The sequence below is a fragment of the Mesoplodon densirostris genome, chromosome 7 (genome assembly GCF_025265405.1).
Source record: "Mesoplodon densirostris isolate mMesDen1 chromosome 7, mMesDen1 primary haplotype, whole genome shotgun sequence".
Lineage (NCBI taxonomy): Eukaryota > Metazoa > Chordata > Mammalia > Artiodactyla > Ziphiidae > Mesoplodon > Mesoplodon densirostris.
In genome coordinates this window covers 73,631,601-73,652,387 of record NC_082667.1, presented here as the reverse complement: position 1 = coordinate 73,652,387, position 20,787 = coordinate 73,631,601, and the positions used below count along the sequence as shown (strand labels likewise).

The window sequence follows — 20,787 nt, the reverse complement described above, 5'->3', positions numbered from 1 at the left end:
CTCTGGTGGTAAACCTTTTTTAGGGTAATGGGTGAAAGTTGAAAATTGCACAGTGTGTTAGTTGCCTTTAGACTTTGCTCTCCCTGGCAGAGGGGGTGCTGGCGATGCAGGAGATAGTTTGCCATGGATTAGGCAAGAATCCCAGGTCCTTGTTACCCCTACCCCATAAAATGGCCCCTGATGCATTTGAGGAGCTGGCAGGCTCTTAACCAGGGTGGGTGTTTACCAATGTGGAGTCAAAGACTCCAGAGTGACAGGGAAGGTAGGGTGGGTGCCCCGGGAGCAGAGATGGAGCTAAAACTCACTGCCACAGTGTCAAGAACTGGGGCGGCCTCTTCAGAGAGATTCCGTTTCCAGGAGAAAACCAAATCAGAATGCCAAATGGAACTGCTCCTGGCATGACCCGCTCCTCCTCTCAGCCCTCTGGGCGCATCTCCGGGAGGGAGCCTGAAATTCAGTTGTGTAGATAGTGGACCGGGCGAGGTTCATAGCCTTCCCTGTGCCCTGGGGTAGTCCTTCTCCTGTTCAACTTCTTTTCCCAGTCTCTGAGGGGAGTTCGGTTTTTGCTCAACTTGTGCCTTGGGCTTTTGAGATGCAGAATCAGTACCTGGTTGGGGAAGACTGTGTATTTGGACTGGTAGTGGAAGGGAGGATTTGGGTCTACAGGATGTTAATCTGTATAATAAAGAGGAAGAGAAAATGTCTCGAGGGAATTTTGGAGGCGGTGGAGGTGGAAGACTGGAAAAGAGTTGCCTTAACTTCTGCTGATGAAGGGAGATTTGAGAGTAAGGAGAATTCTTGGTCAATGCTTCTATGGACATCACTGTCATCTCCAGTCTCACTTTGCCAAAGGGCGAGCCTGGGATTTGAGCTATTTTGAAATTACTTGTGATGCTGAAGGGTGCTTCCTAGTCAGTGCTAGGACACCAGACCTTGCGGGTGCAGACTTTGTGAACATTGCAATAATAATCACTCCCATGTTTATTGAACATTTAATATGTACGTCCCCAGCGCTCCTACTAAACCCTTTAAAAGCACTGTTTAATCTTCACAGCTGCCCTGTGGAGTAGGGCACATCATTACTCCCGTTTTCCAGAAACAGGAACTGAGTTTTGGGGAGGTGAAGGCACTTGCCCAAAGTCACACAGCCCGATGTGCTATAGCCAGGCTTCAAAGACATGAAAGCCAGGTGGCATCTGGGCAAGTTCTCTGCAGGGAGACCAGGTGCAGCTACTGCCCGTGATAGCAATTTCCTCTCAGGAAATTGCTAGGCCGCGCTGAAGAGGGCTCTCTGTGGAAGCCGCAGCCTCTCACTGACCTAACGAAGCAGAAAATCAACGAAGTTGACACCAGGCACCTCTCCATGGAGGCTGTTCCCTCACTGCTCTGAGCAGCAGGGGTGCGCCGGGGGCTGGCGTGATCATCCCGGACAGCTCCCGTCAGCCTGTTTTCCTGCCATTTTGTTAGTCCTGGGACAGAGACGTTGGGGAAAACAAAGCCCAGATTGACCCTTTCCGAGGAGGGCCCTGTCTATCTTTCTGTCCAGGCCTTTCAGAAAACAGACATCCCTGCAAACTCCTCCACTTGGAGAGATACTCTGCACATCTCCTAAGGGACAAGGAGGGGCAGATGGCAGAGCCTCCATCTGTACTGCATTCCTCCGCTGCACCAAATTTACTGTCCTTCAGGAGGAGGGTCTCCATGGGAACCTCAGCTTTGGGAGCCAGTCAGGTTCAAACCCTGACATGACTCCTACTGCCTGTATGTTTCTGGGCAAGTCACTTTCTAAGCCTTACGCATCTTTGAAATAGGAAAAACAAGGAAATTGCTCAATAAACCATATTCCTATCTCAGGAAATGAACTGAGGAGAGAGGCAAGTTTGTGGTCACTGCTCTGACCGTTTGTTTTATGTATTTCAGACTCTAATTGGTTCAGAGCATTCTTCCTGGCCCTTCACCCAGGCTGAGCCTGACCCCTTCCTCAGGTGAGGATCTTCTAGAACCTGCACATAATGCCTGCTTTATCCAACCTTTTTTTTTTTTTAAAGATACTTTATTACCTAGTACTAAAATTGGTTGTATATACAAGGCTGGGCTGGTCAGGGAGGGGCTGCAAGTTTCCTAGTTTTTTATGGCATAGTTACCTTATGATGTAAAGCTCATGGCTGTTTCTGGCCACCCTACGCTGGCTGGTCTCTGCCCCTTGCATGGATTCAGAAAGGCAGCCCCTGCCCACGAGACCCTGGCCTCCCTCAGTTTTGGTTCTCTCACAGTTTGGAAAGAAAGGCAGCCATGCAATGTCCAGACAGCAGCAGGGTGAGGCCCATGTTTCCAGGGGCCAGGCCTGCTGTTGTCTTTCCCTCAGTATGGCTCTTTGCTTTGGCCTCACACTGCTCTGGGTTTGACTCCTGATTTCCACCACTCACGATGAGAACTTGAGCAAATCACTTCCTCTCAGGGGGCCTCTGTAGAATGGGGATAATACCATTTTCATAGGTTGTTGTGAGGTTTAAATGTAAAGCACCCAGCACCCAGTAGGTGCCCAATAAATGTTAGCTTCCTTTTCAATCCCTGGGGGGCAATCTGGAATGTTGAAATGAAGATACTTCTGGGAAGCTCTCAAGAGCCCCAATCTAAGAAGAGGGATGGCCTCCAGGAGCTGGGAGAGACCTTTGATACTACCTGTTGCCCCACCTGCACTGCCTCATCTGGGCTGGAGCTATGCCAGGGGCAGTTCTGAGACAAGCGAGTGGCCTCCCTGAGGCTGAGAACTGAACGCTCTGTCAGTGACCAGCCCCTCCCATGTGCTCACCCTGCATCTCAGAGCCGCAGGAGAAAACGTGCAAAGGAACGGGGGTCTCTGGTGGCAGAAATGCAGCTCTAAAGAGGGAGGCAGTTTCTAAAGGCCAGCTTTGCTCTTCTAGTGCCCACACTCTGCAACTCACAACTGGCTAACTCCAACCAGACCTGAAGGATTTCTATGTCCATTCCACAAAAACAAACAGTGAGATGCCCACACTGGACAGTCCTTAGTTTCCATTCCAGCTGGGGGAAGAGCACAGGCCCTAGGGCTTTTTTAGAAAGAGATGTGCTTCTTAAGTCTCCTTTCTGGATCATGTAGCACTAGCTAGCTGCAACTCAGCAGCATTGTGTTTAGCAAATATCAGTCATTGTCACAATGTTTGCCATTCCTGAATAGCACCCATACTACTCTATTCAACATGCTTCTTTAAATTGACTCCCCATTTTACTTAGCTTCATCCCTAGCAAAAATGTGCCTGATATGCCAGTTACATTATATATATATATATATATATATATATATATATATATACACACACATTAAAATATATAACTATACAATTAGAAATTTGAAATGCTCAGTCATCTGATATTTACTCAACCCCCTGGAGGTGTGCTAACCACACTTTAGAAAACACTGGGCTAGTGAACAGCTTAGCAGTGGGATCATGTGATATGCTCACACACACACACACCAGGGGAAAAAGCACGAGCTCAGTAACTTTGGCTTGCTCTATGACAAGGAACGGAGGATAGCTACTAGGGGTTTGGGTTGTGGACAAAGAATGCTGCTGGACAAATCATAAACAAAGGATGTTGTGGCCATCAAGTCATCAGCCACTGCAGGGTGACCCCAACGGTGCACCCTGAGTGGATTCAGGATGGAAAAGAATAGTATGCTGGCCCTAGATAGTTGAGGTGCATAATCAAAGGAATGATTTCAGTGAGCCCAGACTCTTGTACCTTCCCATACAGAGAAAAGCGCTAACTTCCTTGACTTGAGATGTTTGTTTTTTCTTTAATTAGCAGAAACCTTTTGATGTTCAACTACCTGGTTTGTTTTTGCAAAACTCTTATATATTCTGGCTCCTCCCTTACCTCTTCAGAAGGATCCTTCAGAGCTATATGAGAGGCTGTCTCCCGGGCTTAAGTCCTCAGTATGTCTGCCGAATAAAACACAATTCTCAACTTTTAGGTTGCACATTTTTTTTCAGTCGGTTTAGAGCAGTCATCTTACGGGGCCTTTAGTCACGAAATAGTGAGCATTCACCTCGACACTAAAATAACCAAGATTCAACACTAGTGGGTCTCTGGTAAAACGCTGCAGATTGAACTCTTATGTTTATCTTAGTTCCTTCCCCAAATCCTACTAAAATAATGGGAAAAGAACATACAAACGTGTCATCACACAAAGACCAAGAGACTGGAAGAGGAGACAACCGCAGCTGAGGTCTGTCAACCACATTTTAGAAAGCTGAAATCAGTGTGACTAACATGAGAGTGAAATCCAAGTGGCCACAGAGGGAGGTGGTGAAGAGATGGAAGCTGATTTGCACTAGACGGACTCAGGAGCTGGAGGGAGCAAGTTCTGTGTAAGATAGGAGTACAGTGTGGGCCTGAAACAAGGGATCTAAGAGACCAGAGACTCCTGGATTCCTTCCCCACCTGCGCAACAAAATGACTGCCTCCTGCCTCCACCCTCACTGAAAGTAAGGGGTTTACTCTTTGGGGAAATGCAATCAGGACGCAAGCACAGTGGTGAGAGGCACTGAGGCATAAGAGAATGTCTATAGACAGAGAACCCCCTTCCTGAGGCAATTCCCAGAAAGCTAGTCTCCAGGCTTATACTCCCAGGTAGAGACACAGAGCCTCCTTCTCTGGAGAGACAGAATGGTCTCAGAGAAAAATTCCCCAAATACTGACATGTGAGAGACCTGGCTGGCAAAGCGGCTTCCCCCGTTACCCCGGTGGACGTCCTCTATTCGACAGACCTGCCTGTGCACATGGAGCTTCTAATCCACGTTAAATAACTTGCTCAAATATAAGGGCTAGCTGAGGGGTTTTACAGTCTGTTCAGAGTTTGGAGTGAAGTGGCCATAGGAGTGTTAGAAGATCAAGCCAACTGGAAACTGTGGTGAAAGAAAAGTTGGTCAAGAAAGTTAAGGGAACATTAGTACCCTGCTCAGCTGTGATGCTGGATATCTTCTATTTGCCCTGCCGGTCCACTCTCTTCTTCTCCACCCTGCTCTGGGTTCTGAGGGGCTGACCTGAAGGAACCACACAGCAACGGTGCCCCTATGCCCTCTGCCTTCCCTGCAGAGACTGGGGGAGAGGGAAAGTGAGATGGAGCCCTCCCTGTGGGACTGTGGGTGGGTTGTGTCCCTTAACTCCTGTCAGGGTCTCTTCTCTCCTGGTAACCACTTCTTTCCATCGTCTCATCAGGCCTAGGCCTGGTAACTAGGATACCGCACTATAACTTATGGTTTCTCTCTACTCTGCCTACACTTTGGAAAACTGTCCCTTTATTAAGCTCCTTAAATCACCCAATTTGAGGGTGCCATTTATTTCCTGCCAGGACCCTAACTGAAGCACCAAACAATATTCACATTATCAAAATGTGAACACTGTTGATCATCAAAAAACTGTGAAATAACTATATTGGGAGGCTGGAGAGAGGGAAATGGGAATAATGATAAGAACACTAAATCCTTAATGACCATAATAGTGGAGAATAACAAAATTGATAAATTGAGAATGGTATAATATAAGCTAAAAGAGTTGAAAGTGATTAATTCTGTGATGAGGGAAGTTGGTGGATTTGATGTTTTGGTATGCACCTTTTAGTGTTTTTGATTTTTTTAAATTATGAGCATGAATAACTCTGCTAAAAAACAAAATTATTATTTTTTTTATTTTTATTTTTTGCAGTACGCAGGCCTCTCACTGTTGTGGCCTCCCCCGTTGCGGAGCACAGGCTCCGGACACGCAGGCTCAGCAGCCGTGGCTCACGGGCCCAGCCTCTCCGCGGCATGTGGGGTCTTCCTGGACCAGGGCACGAACCCGTGTCCCCTGCATCGGCAGGCGAACTCTCAACCACTGCGCCACCAGGGAAGCCCAAAATTAATTTTTAAAAAGTACAATGTCAGGAGAAAACAGGACAGCGAAGGTCCGTTGAATTCTTCTGAGGACCCAGCACATAATAGAGGCTTAGGCACCAACAGCAGAGTTGGAGCCTGGATGGCCCTCCCTTAGGGCTTCAAATCCAAGAATCTGTGTCCGTCACTGCTCTTCAGGAGAATGAAGCAGTCTCCCAGCCTCAGAGCCACATGTGCTTGTCAGTGTGTGGCCTGATAGCACAGATCTCCCGTTTTCCATTATTTAGAGCAGGGAGAAAAGAAAGTTCCAACCTGCCTGAGCAGGGTGGGGAGACAGTAAGGCGATTAGGGAGAGAAAGGTCAATAGTTCGCAGCTGCACAGATTTGCTTTGAAGAGCTGAGCCTGAATCTTAGCTCTCCACTCTCAAATTGGAGTCAGGGTATTTAGGCAAGTCATTTCACCCTTCTGAGACTCAGTTTTATTAAGTTCCATGAAGGCACAGTCTATTTTACCCATCATCTAGGACAGTGCCTTTTCCTGACCTGGAGATTTTATACAGTGGGGTCTGTAGACTGATGTATAGTAGGAGCTTGATAAATAATTGTTGAGTGAATCCTAAGGATTAAGAATGTACATATAACATGGCAAATATCTGGCAAATAGATCTAATAAATATTAGTTTTTTTCCCTTACTCTCTGGTCCCTATCAATGTTGACATTTTATGCCAGCCTGAGTCAATAAGCTTTGAGCTGAAGCCAGGTAAAGGTAAATAATAATAAATGGTACGAAGAACAATTTTTGAGTGCTTAGTTTGTGCCATGCAGTATTCTAAGCACTTACATTTATTAGCTTATTTAACCTTCACAATAAATCTGTAAGTACTCTCATTACGCCCATTTTAAAAGTGAGGAAACCGAGGCATGAAGTCATGAAGTAATTGCACAACTATTAAGTGGCAGGGTTGGGATTTGAACCCAGGTCGCTCAGCTGTAGAGCTTGAGTGCTTTCTCGTTTACTAGATTTTTACTATTCATGTAACACAGAAAATTGATCACTATTATGTTTTTAAAGAAATTCCTTCTTGCCTAACTAAGCTATACTTGTAATATGCAACTGTCCAGATGACAAATCACCATGTTTAGGTCTGGGGATGTGCTCACTGAAGCCTGTTAGTGACTATAGTTGATTTACAATGTTGTGTTAGTTTGAGGTATACAGCAAAGTGGATCAGTTATACAGATATCCACTTTTTTAGATTCTTTCCCCATATAGGCCATTACAGAATACTGAGTAGAGTTCCCTGTGCTATACAGTAGGTCCTTAACAGTTATCTATTTTATATATAGTCATGTGTATATGTCAGCCCCCATCTCCCAATTTATCCCTTCCCCCGCTTACCCCCAGTAACCATAAGCATGTTTTCTACATAGATCCCAACCTCTATTTTTAAGAAAAAATTTTAGCAAGTACTTAAAAGATAACAGGATGTGCTTCCCTTCCCCTTCTCACCAAAAAAAAGGAAAGCTTTTTTCCCTAAATATCAAACATAAGATATGAAATGAAACATTAATTTCAAATGAATTTTGGATTCTAATTTACAGTATCTTTTAACTTACAGTTGTCTTTTGATCTGTATTTTACATCCCAGGGAAGAACACAGAAACGTTCTCCTCACGTTCTCAAAAGAATGGCATTTATTTCATAAATACTGCAACTGAAGTGTGAAATCAGTTATAAGCAATTTTATATGTATATTTTAAAGTAATTTGGAGAATGCAGGGCACCACAAAAAAGCGACTATTAATCCATCTATTAAAGATAAGCCATGAATATTAGATTTGGGCAGTTTTTTGGGGGTAGAAGTACAAACACAAGCACCTTTACTGTTCTTTGAGGGAATTTTCCTCCATTTAGATTTCTACACAGTGAGAGCGAGACGACGCTGCCTCTCACCGTGTGGCTCAGTGAACACCTGTATCAGCATCAAGGACAGCACTCACCCAGCACATGTCAGGTGTTGGACTCTGCTCCAAGTGCCCCATATATACTCTCTTGGTTATCCTCACAGTAATCCTATCAGTTAAGTACTCTAACACTCACTTTACAGATGAAGAAGAAACCAAGGCACAGATGAAGTCAAGTCACACATCTAGGGAGCTACGCAGCTGGGATCTGAACCCAGTGTCGGTCCGGTGACTGCTCTCATGGCTCTGCTACACCGTGTCTCTACTGCTGCTGAGGCTGCAGTCGGTCCCGGGAGGGCCTGTTCTAACACTACTGTTTCTCTACTTTTTATATCTGTGGGTCTAAATGTTCTTGGGTGATAAGAATCTGATTGTACAAGTAAAAGTCCAAGGAATTTTTGCATTCAGGCCAGACATAGCCTGTTCTTATGGATAACCAGGTGCCAGAAGTAGCACACTAATGGATAAGATCGAAATTCACAAAAACTTAGCTTACAGAAATGGGACCATGAATGGGCTCTCTATGGAGATAAGCCCCATTGTCAGGCTTTATCTTAAAGGGTATAAATGTGTGCACACGTGTTTCTTTGCTAGAAAGATCTTAGATTGTAGGTAAGAAAAATAGTTTTAAGCACATAGAAAAATGTCCAGGAGAAAATACACTAAGCATTACCTCAAGAGAATGAGATTTGGGGGTAAGGATACAGAAACATTTTCTATTATTTTATATATGGCAGTACTATTCAAACCTTAAAAATATTATACTTTTGTAATAATTTTAAAAATGGACATTAATGGTCAGTGATTTTGTATTTGTCATTCCTTTTTCACTGCTCTGTTCACCACTTAGGTCCTCGAACCAGAAAGATATAAATTTGAGTAATAAAGGTCTTTGAATTCTAATACCTAGTGAACCTGAATTTGACATGAGGGGAGGGCAAATCCAGTGAGGTAAGTATAGACATTTCTGTGATTATAACTAGCATGTAGTTGAGTCTTGTTTTTCAATCCAATCTGACAATCTGTCTTTTAGAGTGTTCAGTCTGTTTTAATTGCTAGTAAGTTGGGTTTAAGTCTACCATCTTGCTATTTATTTCTATGACTACAGATGAGTAAAATTTTAAATTTAAGCCAGTTTAGGGATTTCCCTGGCAGTCCAGTGGTTAAGACCCTGCAGTGGGGATGCAGGTTCAATCCCTGGTCGGGGAACTAAGATCCGGCATGCCGTGCTGTGCGGCCAATAAGCAAATAAACAAATTCAAGCCAGTTTATCTTATGCGTCAATCTCAGCCTACTTTTCTTTTTAAAGATAATTCATTTTTATTTATTTATTTATTGGCCGCGTGCACAGCTTGTGGGATCTTAGTTCCCTGACCAAGGATCAAACCCGGGCCCACAGCAGTGAAAGCACCAACTCTTAACCACTGGACTGCCAGGGAACTCCCTTTGGCCTACTTTTGTTATCATTCATCCCAACAAACACAGCAGGTTACCAGGTGGTCATCGAGGGTGTAGGTTTTTCATGCTGTTTTGTTAGGGGGAGTGGAAAGAGCTGGATCGCTGGCTCCACCTCAACAGGTTTAATTCCATGTTTGTCATAAATATTAGGGATTCTGCAAAAGACTATGAAAACAGGGCTCTGTGGTTACAAAGTTTGAATTCCAAGGTCTTTTCTGTGACTTAAATACACACCCAATCGAGGATATGGACTACAAGCTAAGGCTGATCACCCCTGAACCAGGTTCTAGGCAATGCTCCAGCTCTGGACAGTTTAAGAGCTGAAAATAACTAAGACTCCCCTGGCCTCAGGAACTGGGAAAACAGCTGAGTCTTGAAGAAGCTAAATTGGGAAAGGGCAGAGGTAATGCACTGAGGACTCCCATGCAAGTTCTGACACTGGAAATAGCAAATCTAAGTTTAAAACAGGCAGCTTTCCATACCAGGGCCACTGTTGGCTCCAGATGATATATGCACCAATAGGAAATCACTTTCTGGATTAAACCCTCAGCCTGGATGAGTGGCTTACCTTCCTAAATTACAGGTGTTTAAGCAATCTTTTGCTTTCCAGACTGAAGCAGATGTCACAAAGTATCCTACTCATTTTGCAGTGTTAAGTCCAAAGTAGACTAGCACTACTGATTTTATGTTTTTCCAGGAGAAACTCATTCTCCTAAGGCATGACATGCTTTCACTATACTATTGTATTTTGCAGCCCTTTGGGCTAATGGGACCCACTAGGCAGAATAACCCCATAATGTGATTTGCCGTGAAAGAAGTACAGAATAGAATTGGAGGCAGGAATGACTGACGGGGCAGTCAAAGGAAAAACTATGCAGTGGAAGCCTGGGCTGGGGAATAAAAGCTTCCAACTTCACAAGCGTCTTGTCCCATCTCAGTGACTGCAGAAGCTTAGCAGTTTAGAGTAAGCTCTGACACTTACTGGGGTAAATTACTTAACATCAAAACCATTTCTAAAGGTGCTAGGAACAGTGCTGGTTTATCGCAGCACTCAATCACCAGCGGCTATCATCTTCCACAATGGGAAGGTGGGGCCATAGTAGGTCTAAACAGCTGCCAACGTTCATTTTGAAAGGACTCCAAGGATCAAGTATTTCAAACGTAAGCTGGACTTGAAAGTTAGAGCTACCTCTGGTGAAATCTCCCTTAAGTCCTTCATTCCTTATGAGACTTAATCATACACCTTAATGAAAGTCTTTATTCAGTTCCCTCCTTTCTATTTACCAGAATTCCACTTTAATTTGGACCTAGTCTGGATTATTGTTCCAAAGCCTTCTAGGTTTTGGCATCCCCAACTGCTGGACTTTTAATCCAACAAACCAAACAGAACAAGCAGAATACCCTCAGAAAAACAACTCATGTGCTTAAAATTTTCTCCAAGGTCCCCCGTGCCTAATGGGTAAGGTCTGAATTTACCTTGGCCTTACAAAGCCATCTGAAACCTGAGTTAAACTGGTTTTCCCAGCCTCTTGTCACCTCCAACTCTCCAATCCAACAAACACTCTTGTCCCAACACGCGGGGGGGGGGGTGCCTTTCAAAGTCTTCACATCTTCATCATGCACTTCCCTGTTCAACCTTCAAGGCTTAGCTAAAATGTTCCTTCTTTAGTGAAGCCTACCCAATTCCCCCAATGGTTTCTTCCTTCAGGTTCCATTTATCACTTAATCTCTAACAGAGCACTCAACAGAGCATTTTCTTTCTTTACGTCTGCCTTTCCCAACAGACGTACTCTTCCTTCTATTTCAAACATTTTTCTATCTGCTCGATTGCTATTGCTTATAGAGTAGTTGTGGTAATAATTCATTTGAAATGCACTTTGTAAAACTGTGAAGTGTAACACACCATTACTAAACTGATCTGAAGGAGAAATGGGACGACTGAAGCAGAAGAATGATGTTGCTACTTTTCTTTTACTGGTTCAAAGTCTGAACAGGTTTTCAACCTGTCGTAGCCATTTTATGAAAGATAACCAGCTTGTATAATGGCTTAAAAAAATAACGAGTGGCCCTCGAGCAGCCCACCCAAGTAAGCACCACACATAAGGAGAATCCACAAGATGTGTTACAGTTAAAAGAGTATCTATAAAAAGTTTTACTTTTTTCTGTAATTTTTAATACAAGACACCTGAAGTCTTAAGATAAACGGTGAGTTGATACTATCAGGAACAAAATATGGCACAGATTCCAAAAACAATAAAATATCTTTTTTTTTTTTTTTGCATTTAGGCTTTGCAGTCACTATGCAATGATTATCAATTCGCCAAGGACCGTAACAGTCAGATACTGGAGAAAAAGAGATATGAGAAACATCTTTTATTTTTTCTAAAGAGGTGAAAATAAGTAAGATTTCTTATATCTCTCACTCATAAGATTTTTAAACTCTTAAAAATGCAATTTCTTTTCAAAGCACATGCCATCTTAAAAAAAAAATCTTAGCAATGTACATTTGCACTCAAAGAAAAACATGCAGCGCATTGTCCTCTGACAAAATTCTGCATAAAAACCCCACACGACTTTCTGCAAATATGTCCCCTCTTTATCTTTTAGGGACTCCAAACCACAAACATTCAGTGCAATATTTATTGTTTCTTATTTCCGTAGGAAACACAGGACCAATGATGTCTTCTGACTACAACTGTTTCTGGATGGCTGAGCAACAGTCTCCCTCTGCTTTATTTTAAAGTACTCTCTTTAACTTGCTGATGTAAGGTACAACCAGAATTCAGCAAAACTTGAGGATCCAAGTGGAAGATGGAGGAGAAATACTTAAGGTGTACCCTGTGCCATAAACTTAGGAAAAAAAATTTACACAATAACAAAACAAAACCAAAAATCCTCAGATTTTATCAATGCACCCTTTTAAAAAGTTTTTTTTTTTTTAGATTCCTGAAAGCAGCTTAATGTGAATCAAAAGCAGTTCCTGAGTAACTGCTGTAAACAGTGTCTTTTTAAAATATATATATATATATATATATATATATATATATATATATATATTTGCAACTTAGCTCATTTTGGTTCTGCCTTAATTTACCTCCCTAGCTTTTAGTTTAATCATAGTTCCCTTCTTTTCAGTTCTCAATGTGCAAGTACAATAGCATCAGCTCCGAGTCGGCATGGTACAGATGTTTCTTGTCACTTTCTTGTCACATGCAGGTGTGATCACCTGCATGTCTGACAGGCCAGGTTTCCAGAGTCACTGCAGGTCACAGTTCTCTCAGTCTCACAGAACCTGTGAGAGCCACGGACACTTCACGTTTTCTTCATCAGACGCCGTGACTGCCACGTGTGGAGCTTGTTGTAAGCTGTCTGGAGCATCTCCTCTATGTGACTTACCAACTGAAAAACAGAGCAAGACACTTAGGCAACAATGGTAAAGCCTGGGGAAGTTACTGCTTCTGATTCAGATCTGGCACATACTTCAGTGTTGTTCGCAAGCTCTTTTTTGTTCCTCCAATGAGGCAACACACAAGTCCTCTGTGAAGGTGTTATCAGACACATTTTGTATAGAAAGGTAAGAGGGATGGTGGGGTGTAGTAGAGGCTGGAAATTCACCTGCTTTGCCTGCACTGTATGTCTGCCCTGTCATTAACCAGCCATAGGACAACATGAAATCCTGTGTTCTAGGCTTTAGTTTCTTTTGTCCAATGAGAAAGGTGAACTAAACTGGTGATTTCTAGGTTTACACATTAGTCTCTTGACTACGATCAAGGGGGTGGCATCAACACTAACTTAGAGGAACTCTGAAAACTGCCCCGCTGCCCTGACGATTCTGAGGCAGCAGGTCTGGGATGAGACCCAGCAATCTTCTGAGTTTCAAAAGCTCCTCCACTTAAGTCTGCTGCACAGCCAACCTTGTGAAGCACTTTTCTATGTTCTCTAGGGTCTTTTCCCGGCCTAACACTTCAGGATTTCAATGTAACTCAGCAGATTACAGAAAAATCTAAATGGTCTCAAAGCTTCACACAAGTATGACGTCACGCCTTAGGTCAGGACTACGTATCTTGAGCAGAAAAAAATTTTACCCTCGTCACAGACATAACTAGAAGTCAACAGGACCACACTGATCTAAGCTGATAAAGACTCCTAAGGCAGAGTGTCTTTGGATTATCTGTTTCCTCGGAAGTGGACAGCGTAATTTACATGGAAGTAAAAGTCTTATAAAAAGTCTGCAAGTCAATTTTGGCAGTATGGGGACAGAGACCAGGAAGTCCTAAATCCTTGTAGCATGCCAATAACTTAGATTCAATCTGAGGGAGTTAAAAACAAAATAAACTCTTATTTACCACACCTGTTATCACTGTGTGTGTGTGTGTGTGTGCACGTGCACAAGGGGGAGTGTTATGTTATTTACTTCTGTCTGGGAACTACACTGCTCCTTAGGCTGCAGTGCCTCCACAGAACCAGTTAGAAGAGATGAACGCCACAGCCTCCTGTAAGGCTGCACATGGCCTCAGAATTCTTTTGACTATAGTGCTCCAGGCAGGTACAGTCAATTGAGAAGGCACATAAACTGAAATCTATTTGTCACCCTTGCTCTGCTGTGGGAAGACACTTCAAGCTTCTTTTCTGATTATAAATAACATTGTTATATTTTAAGAAAAACCACTTAGAATGTTTAGGGAATAAAAACTTACTAAAAATATTACTGATGAAGATTTTTCAACTTTCAACTGTAAAACTCTGTTTTGATTATCCTACTTACTGAAACACTGAACTCTAAATTTGTACATACTACTTTTTTCCCTGTCATCTCTGAGAAAACTTGCATTAACACATAGAGTAACAATCTTGTGTGGTTGCTCTAGCCTTGCATTAAAAACAACGCTAAAGGGTTTCCCTGGTGATGCAGTGGTTGAGAATCTGCCTGCTAATGCAGGGGACACGGGTTCGAGCCCTGGTCTGGGAGGATCCCACATGCCGCGGAGCAACTAGGCCTGTGAGCCACAACTACTGAGCCTGCGCGTCTGGAGCCTGTGCTCCGCAACAAGAGAGGCCGTGAAAGTGAGAGGCCCGCGCACCGCGATGAAGAGTGGCCCCCGCTTGCCACAACTAGAGAAAGCCCTCGCACAGAAACGAAGACCCAACACAGCAAAAATAAATAAATTAATTAATAAACTCCTACCCCCAACATCTTAAAAAAAAAAAACTATTAAAAAAACAACTGTATTTATTAAAAAAAAAAAAAAAAAAAAACAAAACCACGCTAAAAATCCTGGGCATAAGGTGACACTTCTCATTGCCTTACCCACTGCCCTGCCCTGCTGTCAACCAGGGAAGCTGAAGGCAGACCATAATCCAGGAACTGTTCAGCTTACTTTCATAGAATGGCAATTCTACCTTTCTTTGCATTGCTACATTTGTACTTGCTACTCAGGTTTTCAAAATAAATACCTTTAGGAACGTACATACAGGTTGTAAATCTATAAAGAAAAGCATGGAGGTGATTATTACAAATCCTGGTTAGTCATGGCCTTGAGAGAGTGGGACAGGGACACTCAGGGTACTGGTTCTATTTTTACCATGATTGGTGGGTACACAGATACTTGTTTTACTATTTAAAAGAGCAAATGTATTTTATACACTTCTGAATGTATGACACATTTTACAATTAAAAAACAGTATTCCTGGGACTTCCCTCGTGGTCCAGTGGTAAAGAATCCGCCTTACAATGCAGGGGACACAGGTTTGATCCATGGTCAGGGAACTAAGATCCCACATGCCACTGGGCAACTAAGCCCGTGCGCGGCAACTACAGAGCCCACGCACCACAACTAGAGAGAATCCCGTGCACCGCAAGGAAGAGCCCGCGGCGCCGCAACGAAAGATCCCGCATGCCTCAAAGAAGATCCCGCGTGCTGCAACTAAGACCTGACGCTGCCAAAAATAAAATAAATAAATGCTCTTAAAAAAAAAGAAAAAAAAGCAGCCTTAGAAAAACCAAAAAACCCCCCCAGTATTCCCAGCAACAGAAAAAAAACAACATATATACTCATTTACAGGAAAACAAAGTTAATGTCATCATTTTACCACACAGAGAAGAATATTAGGCCAAAATTAAATTGTTGCCTTACATTTGTGCTTAAATACTGTCTCCGAATTTTTTCTTGGAATGGGCAGAGTTTTGTAACTTGGAATCGTTCCAAATTACTTTTCATTTTCACTACCTAAAAAAAGATGAAATAATGAATTACAGACTCTCAAAGAACCTACAGGGATCAAGAGAAAAACACACATAAGGTTTCTTTTTCTTTCTTCTTCTTTTTTTTAAGATTAACTGGCTCCACCAGGCAGAGAAGCAATATCAAATATATTTAGATTCTTTTGATTTATAATTCATATCCTTCCTGATGTTTTTTGTGCATGTGTATAAATGCATATGTAGAAAATATACAGTATACACCGTTTTAAAATTCCACTTGGTTTAACGGGAACATCTTTAAGTTATTAAATACTAAGTCGTCATTTAAAATGGATGAATCTTTAACCAATCCCCTTCTGGTAGATATTTAGACCATTTCTACACAGACAGTGGTAGAGAAACATCTCTATGGCTCAATATTTGCATACATTCATTCTTAATTATTTCCTTAGGTTAAATTTCTAAATGTTGAATTTCTGGGTCAAAGCATGTCTTAAAAAGGTAGTACTTGTAGTGGAAGAAAGGACTGTCTTCTTAGCAACTTGGCCATCACTGATCATTCTAAGTTTTTTATCCTTTTACAAACTATAGATGACAAATGCGTTTTTTATGTAGTTTTAAAGATAATTTATTTGAATACTGAGTATGAAAATTTCCTCTTAGGTTTATTGGGCCACTTGCATTCTTTAGTGAATCGCCTGTTAAAAAGTGTTTTGCCTATTATTTTAAATGGGGTATTTATCTTTCTCTTAAAGATTGTTTATAAGAGCAATCTATATAGTAAAGCTATTACTACTTTTTAAAAAAATTGAATTATAGTTGATTTACAATGTTGTGTTAGTTTCTGGTGCATAGCAAAGTGATTCAGTTAACTTTTAAGATGCACGACTGTTCAGTTATGGAACTGGTCTGGATCTCAAGTTTCTTTGTATACAAAATGGGTGTCAATACCTACTCCATCAGGATGCTGTGAGGCTTAAATGAAACAATATATGCAAAGTAGTGTTTGGCACATGGTAAACACTCAATACAATTTTCCAACTTCAAGATAACACTTCACTAAGTTACGCTACTACAACAGCTGGCTGTGTTTGGAATCGGTTCTGACCTTTTCTTCTAGGAATGGCGTATTAACGGGAAAGCAGGACCAGAAGTGCCGTAGAAGTTCCCCAACAGCCACATACAGGTGTTTCAATTCAGACTGAATATCATTTGGCACCATCTCTGCAAAAGAGAAAGTGGTCCATAGGATAAAAGCTTTTTTCCCATGTAGTAGTAGTAGTAGTCTCTGAAAGAATGACAACTCAGAGAATAAATCTGAATGCGCACTCTACCAATACTAAACCAGGATGTGCTATTCTGAGACAAGTTACTGATTTTGTGGCCCACAGACCACAGGATTCAAATTTCCTTGGGGTTTTGGAGGAATTTTCAGGTTTTGCTTTAAGAGGTAGGAGAGGAAAAAAAATGTGTGACTAGCAATGTCACACACTACTAGTGTGACACAGCAATGTGCCACTGTTTGTAATATTAAAACAATACTGAAACATAAACTCTTGTCTAAATATGCTTCAGGATCTGGATGCATAAAGGCAAAACAAAAATCCCAGAAATGTCCCAAAGAGAAACCAATAACACTTAGCACTCTTCTCAAATTGCTCTTTTGAGGTTATTTAGGTAAAGGGACAGCAACAGGAGGTCCAGCACATACGGTTTATGGCTTGCTGTGTCCCTCCCTGCATCAGTGCTCCTCCAGGTGACAGTGCTGTGATGGTACTACCGGCAGCACTGCTTGAGAGAACCTGAAAGAAATTGAGACACAGAAAGTGGTTTCTCTGTCTTGGCCACCCTTTTTACTTAACATTTCAGGTCTATAGCAAAGTGTCCAATAAGTCTTCATTCCCGTATAAATACGTAAGTTATAGCAACCAGAGTGAAGGCTACAAACACAGTATGTGTAGAAACAGAATACCCACCAATCTTCCAGGAATACCAGGCAAGTCCATAGGTACCTCAAAATACACACACTTTTGTCTAGTCAAGCCCCCCGCTTTTTTGTGTGTGTGTGTGTGTGTGTGGTACGCGGGCCTCTCACTGTTGTGGCCTCTCCCGCCGCCGAGCACAGGCTCTGGACGTGCAGGCCCAGCGGCCATGCCTCATGGGCCCAGCCACTCCGTGGCACGTGGGATCCTCCCGGACCGGGGCACGAACCCTCGTCCACCGCATCGGCAGGCGGACTCCCAACCACTGCGCCACCAGGGAAGCACCCCTCCCCCTGCCTTTTTTAAAGTATAGTTGATTTACAATATTGTGCTAGTTTCAGGTGTACAGCAAAGTGATTCAGTTACACATGTGTATGTATATATCTATATTCTTTTTTTGATTCTTTTCCATTATAGTTTATCACAAGATACTGAATATAGCTCCCTGTGCAGTAAATTCTTATTGTTTATCTATTTTCTATATGGTAGTGTGCATCTGTTAATCCCATACTCCCAATCTATCCCTGCCCACCACCCCTCCTTCTCCTTTGGTAACCATAAGTTTGTTTTCTATGTCTGTGAGTCTGTTTCTGTTTTGTAAGTAAGTTCACTAGTACTTTTTTTTTTTTTTTTTTAAAGATTGGGAGTGAGTTATTTATTTATCTATCTGTTTATTTATTTATGGTTGTGTTGGGTCTTCGTTGCTGCATGCGGGCTTTCTCTAGTTGCCATGAGTGGGGGCTACTCTTCATTGTTGTGCACGTGCTTCTCACTGTGGTGGTTTCTCTTGTTGCGGAGCATGGGCTCTAGGTGCATGGGCTTCAGTAGTTGTGGCACGCAGGCTTATCAGTTGTGGCGCATGGGCTTAGTTGCTCCAGGGCATGTGGGATCTTCCTGGACCAGGGCTCGAACATGTGTCCCCTGCATTGGCAGGTGGATTCTTAACCACTGTGCCACCAGGGAAGTCCCTGTACTATTTTTTAGATTCTACATAGAAGTGATATCATGTAATATTTGTCTTTCTCTGTCTTAGCCAAGCCCTTACTTAAGTACCAACTTAACTTAGGAACTCTTAGCACTGAAGGTAAAACTGAGTTTAAGGAAAGAAAAAAAAGACAATAAAACAAATGTTAAATCCTTACTGGCAGCTGACATAAGAAAGTCCAGCAAAGCAGAAATATATCATTTGTCATTTTTCAAGGAAGTGAATACACCTAGCCAAAAGGGGAAAAAACCCCACATTCCCCACTGTATCCAAATCAACATTTAGGGACATAACTGATCTATCTCTTCATTGAGTGCCTAACAAGTACCAAGGGATAGCCATGGAGAGGAACAAATCATTTGCTGAATAGCTCAAGCACAGGTTTAGTGTGTCTCAGTGGAGTTTTTACAAGTAGAAACCTATGTGTGTATGGGCTGGATGAAAAAAATATTTAACTTGGTGTAAAGAGCACATTATAGGACAACTATGAGTCAAGGGGACATGAATGTTCACTTTATTCCTATTTCCTTTTGTTAGAAATGTTATAGTGCATTGTAATCAGAAGTTTCAGTGACTGCTGAGCTTGCCGACTGGTCACTGGCTACACTCAGGTATACACATCTGAGGGCAGATGACCTCTTCATGTGTCTCAGATAATGAAATCACTTTTTTAGGGGTGTGAGGAAGAATCTAAATATTTAAGACTGACCACAGCTTAAAAAAGTTAGGTGGACCTACTTTGGCCCAAGGGCCAGATGTTGGAGAAGTATAGTCTAGAAGGAAAGATGTAGTCAAACAATCCCATATTGTTATGTGAGCATAAGTATGTACAACACGTATTGCCTTGCTCTGTCCACTGAGGGGACAATGAAACCAGTAGCAAATGACATCCCAACAGTAATGAGTGCACCTAGTACTCGCATCTTTGTTTCTAAATCTAAACACTTAAAGGAAGATTCTGTGGCTGGGCAGGGAAAGGATAAGATGAATTTGGAACATCTATCTCACTGTGCCATAAAGTAAGGAGGTGCTCAAAAATTGATGAAGATATTGTCATAAAGATACCGGAGCCAGTGTAAATAGCATGGGAAGCATCTGACTACAAAGGGGCAAGGGTACATTTTTTGGGTTGACAAAACTGTTTTTTATCGTGTTGGTGATTACACAACTGTACATGCACACTGAAAATCAAGGAATAGCCTGAAAAGGTGTATTTTACTGTAGGTAAGTTATACCTTAGTTTAAAAAAAGAAAAAACTGATAGCAACAATTTATAACCCATAGAATAATATAAAAATCCATGCTTATAAATAAATAAATGTAAATAAATAAATACAGGAGACAGGAAGGGAAGCTCAGAAGGTCAACTGATGGGAGGATAGAATTAGAAAATCACCATTTAACCACCAATATGGTAATAACTGTTTTCAGCAATTATCAACAGATTCTAAAATGCTAGTGGGTAAAAGTTTGATGGGAAATAAAAAATTTAGTGTCTCCCCACAAGATACTTATTACAAAGGGAAAAATAGTAAGTTTTTGGCGGAGAAACCAGGTAGATAGTACCTTAACCAAGTGATCAAACGTTAATATTGCAAGTTAGGACAAATACATACGTGCTTCCTGATATGATGCATAAGGGACAACATATCACTTACACATCATTCTGGTGGTATTTTTGCCAAAAACGCGTAACATGAAATACACTCATGAGAAAATAGAGAAGCTGAAAGTGAGGGTATTCTCCAGAAAACTGGCTTGTACTCTTCAAACACCAAGGTCATGAAAGACAAAGACTGAAAAACCATTCCATTTTAAAGGAGACTAAGGAGACATAAGAACTGAATGCAATTCATGCACCTGACTTGGGAAGCTGGACCAAAAATAAAGGTTTTCTTTTACTATAGGGACATTAGTGGTACAATTGGTGAAATTTTTGTAAGACCTACAGGTTAGATAATAATATTTTATCAATGTTAACTTATTGTTTCTATAACCATACTGTGTTATTTATGAGAATGTCTTGTTTTAGGAGATATGGACTGAAATATTTAGCTGTAAAGGGGTCTACTCTCAAAATGGGTCAGAAAACTTTTGCAACTTTTTGTAAATCTGAGATATTTCAAAATAAAAAGCAAAAAGTAAGTCCCAATATGTGATAAGCACTACAATACAGTATGAATTCAGTGTCTCAGTGTTTATGAAAACAAAGAAAAGAGAAAAAGTAACTCATTACTGGGCACATTGAGGACTGCTTTACAGAGACAATGGAATTTGAGCTGTCTTGAATTATTATT

General features: G+C 41.8%; 1 protein-coding gene across 1 annotated transcript in view; it reads right to left on the bottom strand.

Annotated features, from left to right (window-relative positions):
- Positions 1-11,947: 11,947 nt before the first annotated feature.
- GTF2H1 (general transcription factor IIH subunit 1) overlaps positions 11,948-20,787 on the bottom strand; it is a 34,209-nt gene continuing 25,369 nt past the window's right edge. The window contains exons 12-15 of the mRNA XM_060102938.1: positions 17,235-17,325; positions 16,632-16,747; positions 15,456-15,548; positions 11,948-12,720 (exon numbers count right to left, since the gene is read on the bottom strand). Coding sequence (XP_059958921.1) covers positions 12,634-12,720; positions 15,456-15,548; positions 16,632-16,747; positions 17,235-17,325 — 387 coding nt within the window. The 3' untranslated portion in view covers positions 11,948-12,633. The remainder of the gene's footprint in view (positions 12,721-15,455; positions 15,549-16,631; positions 16,748-17,234; positions 17,326-20,787) is intronic.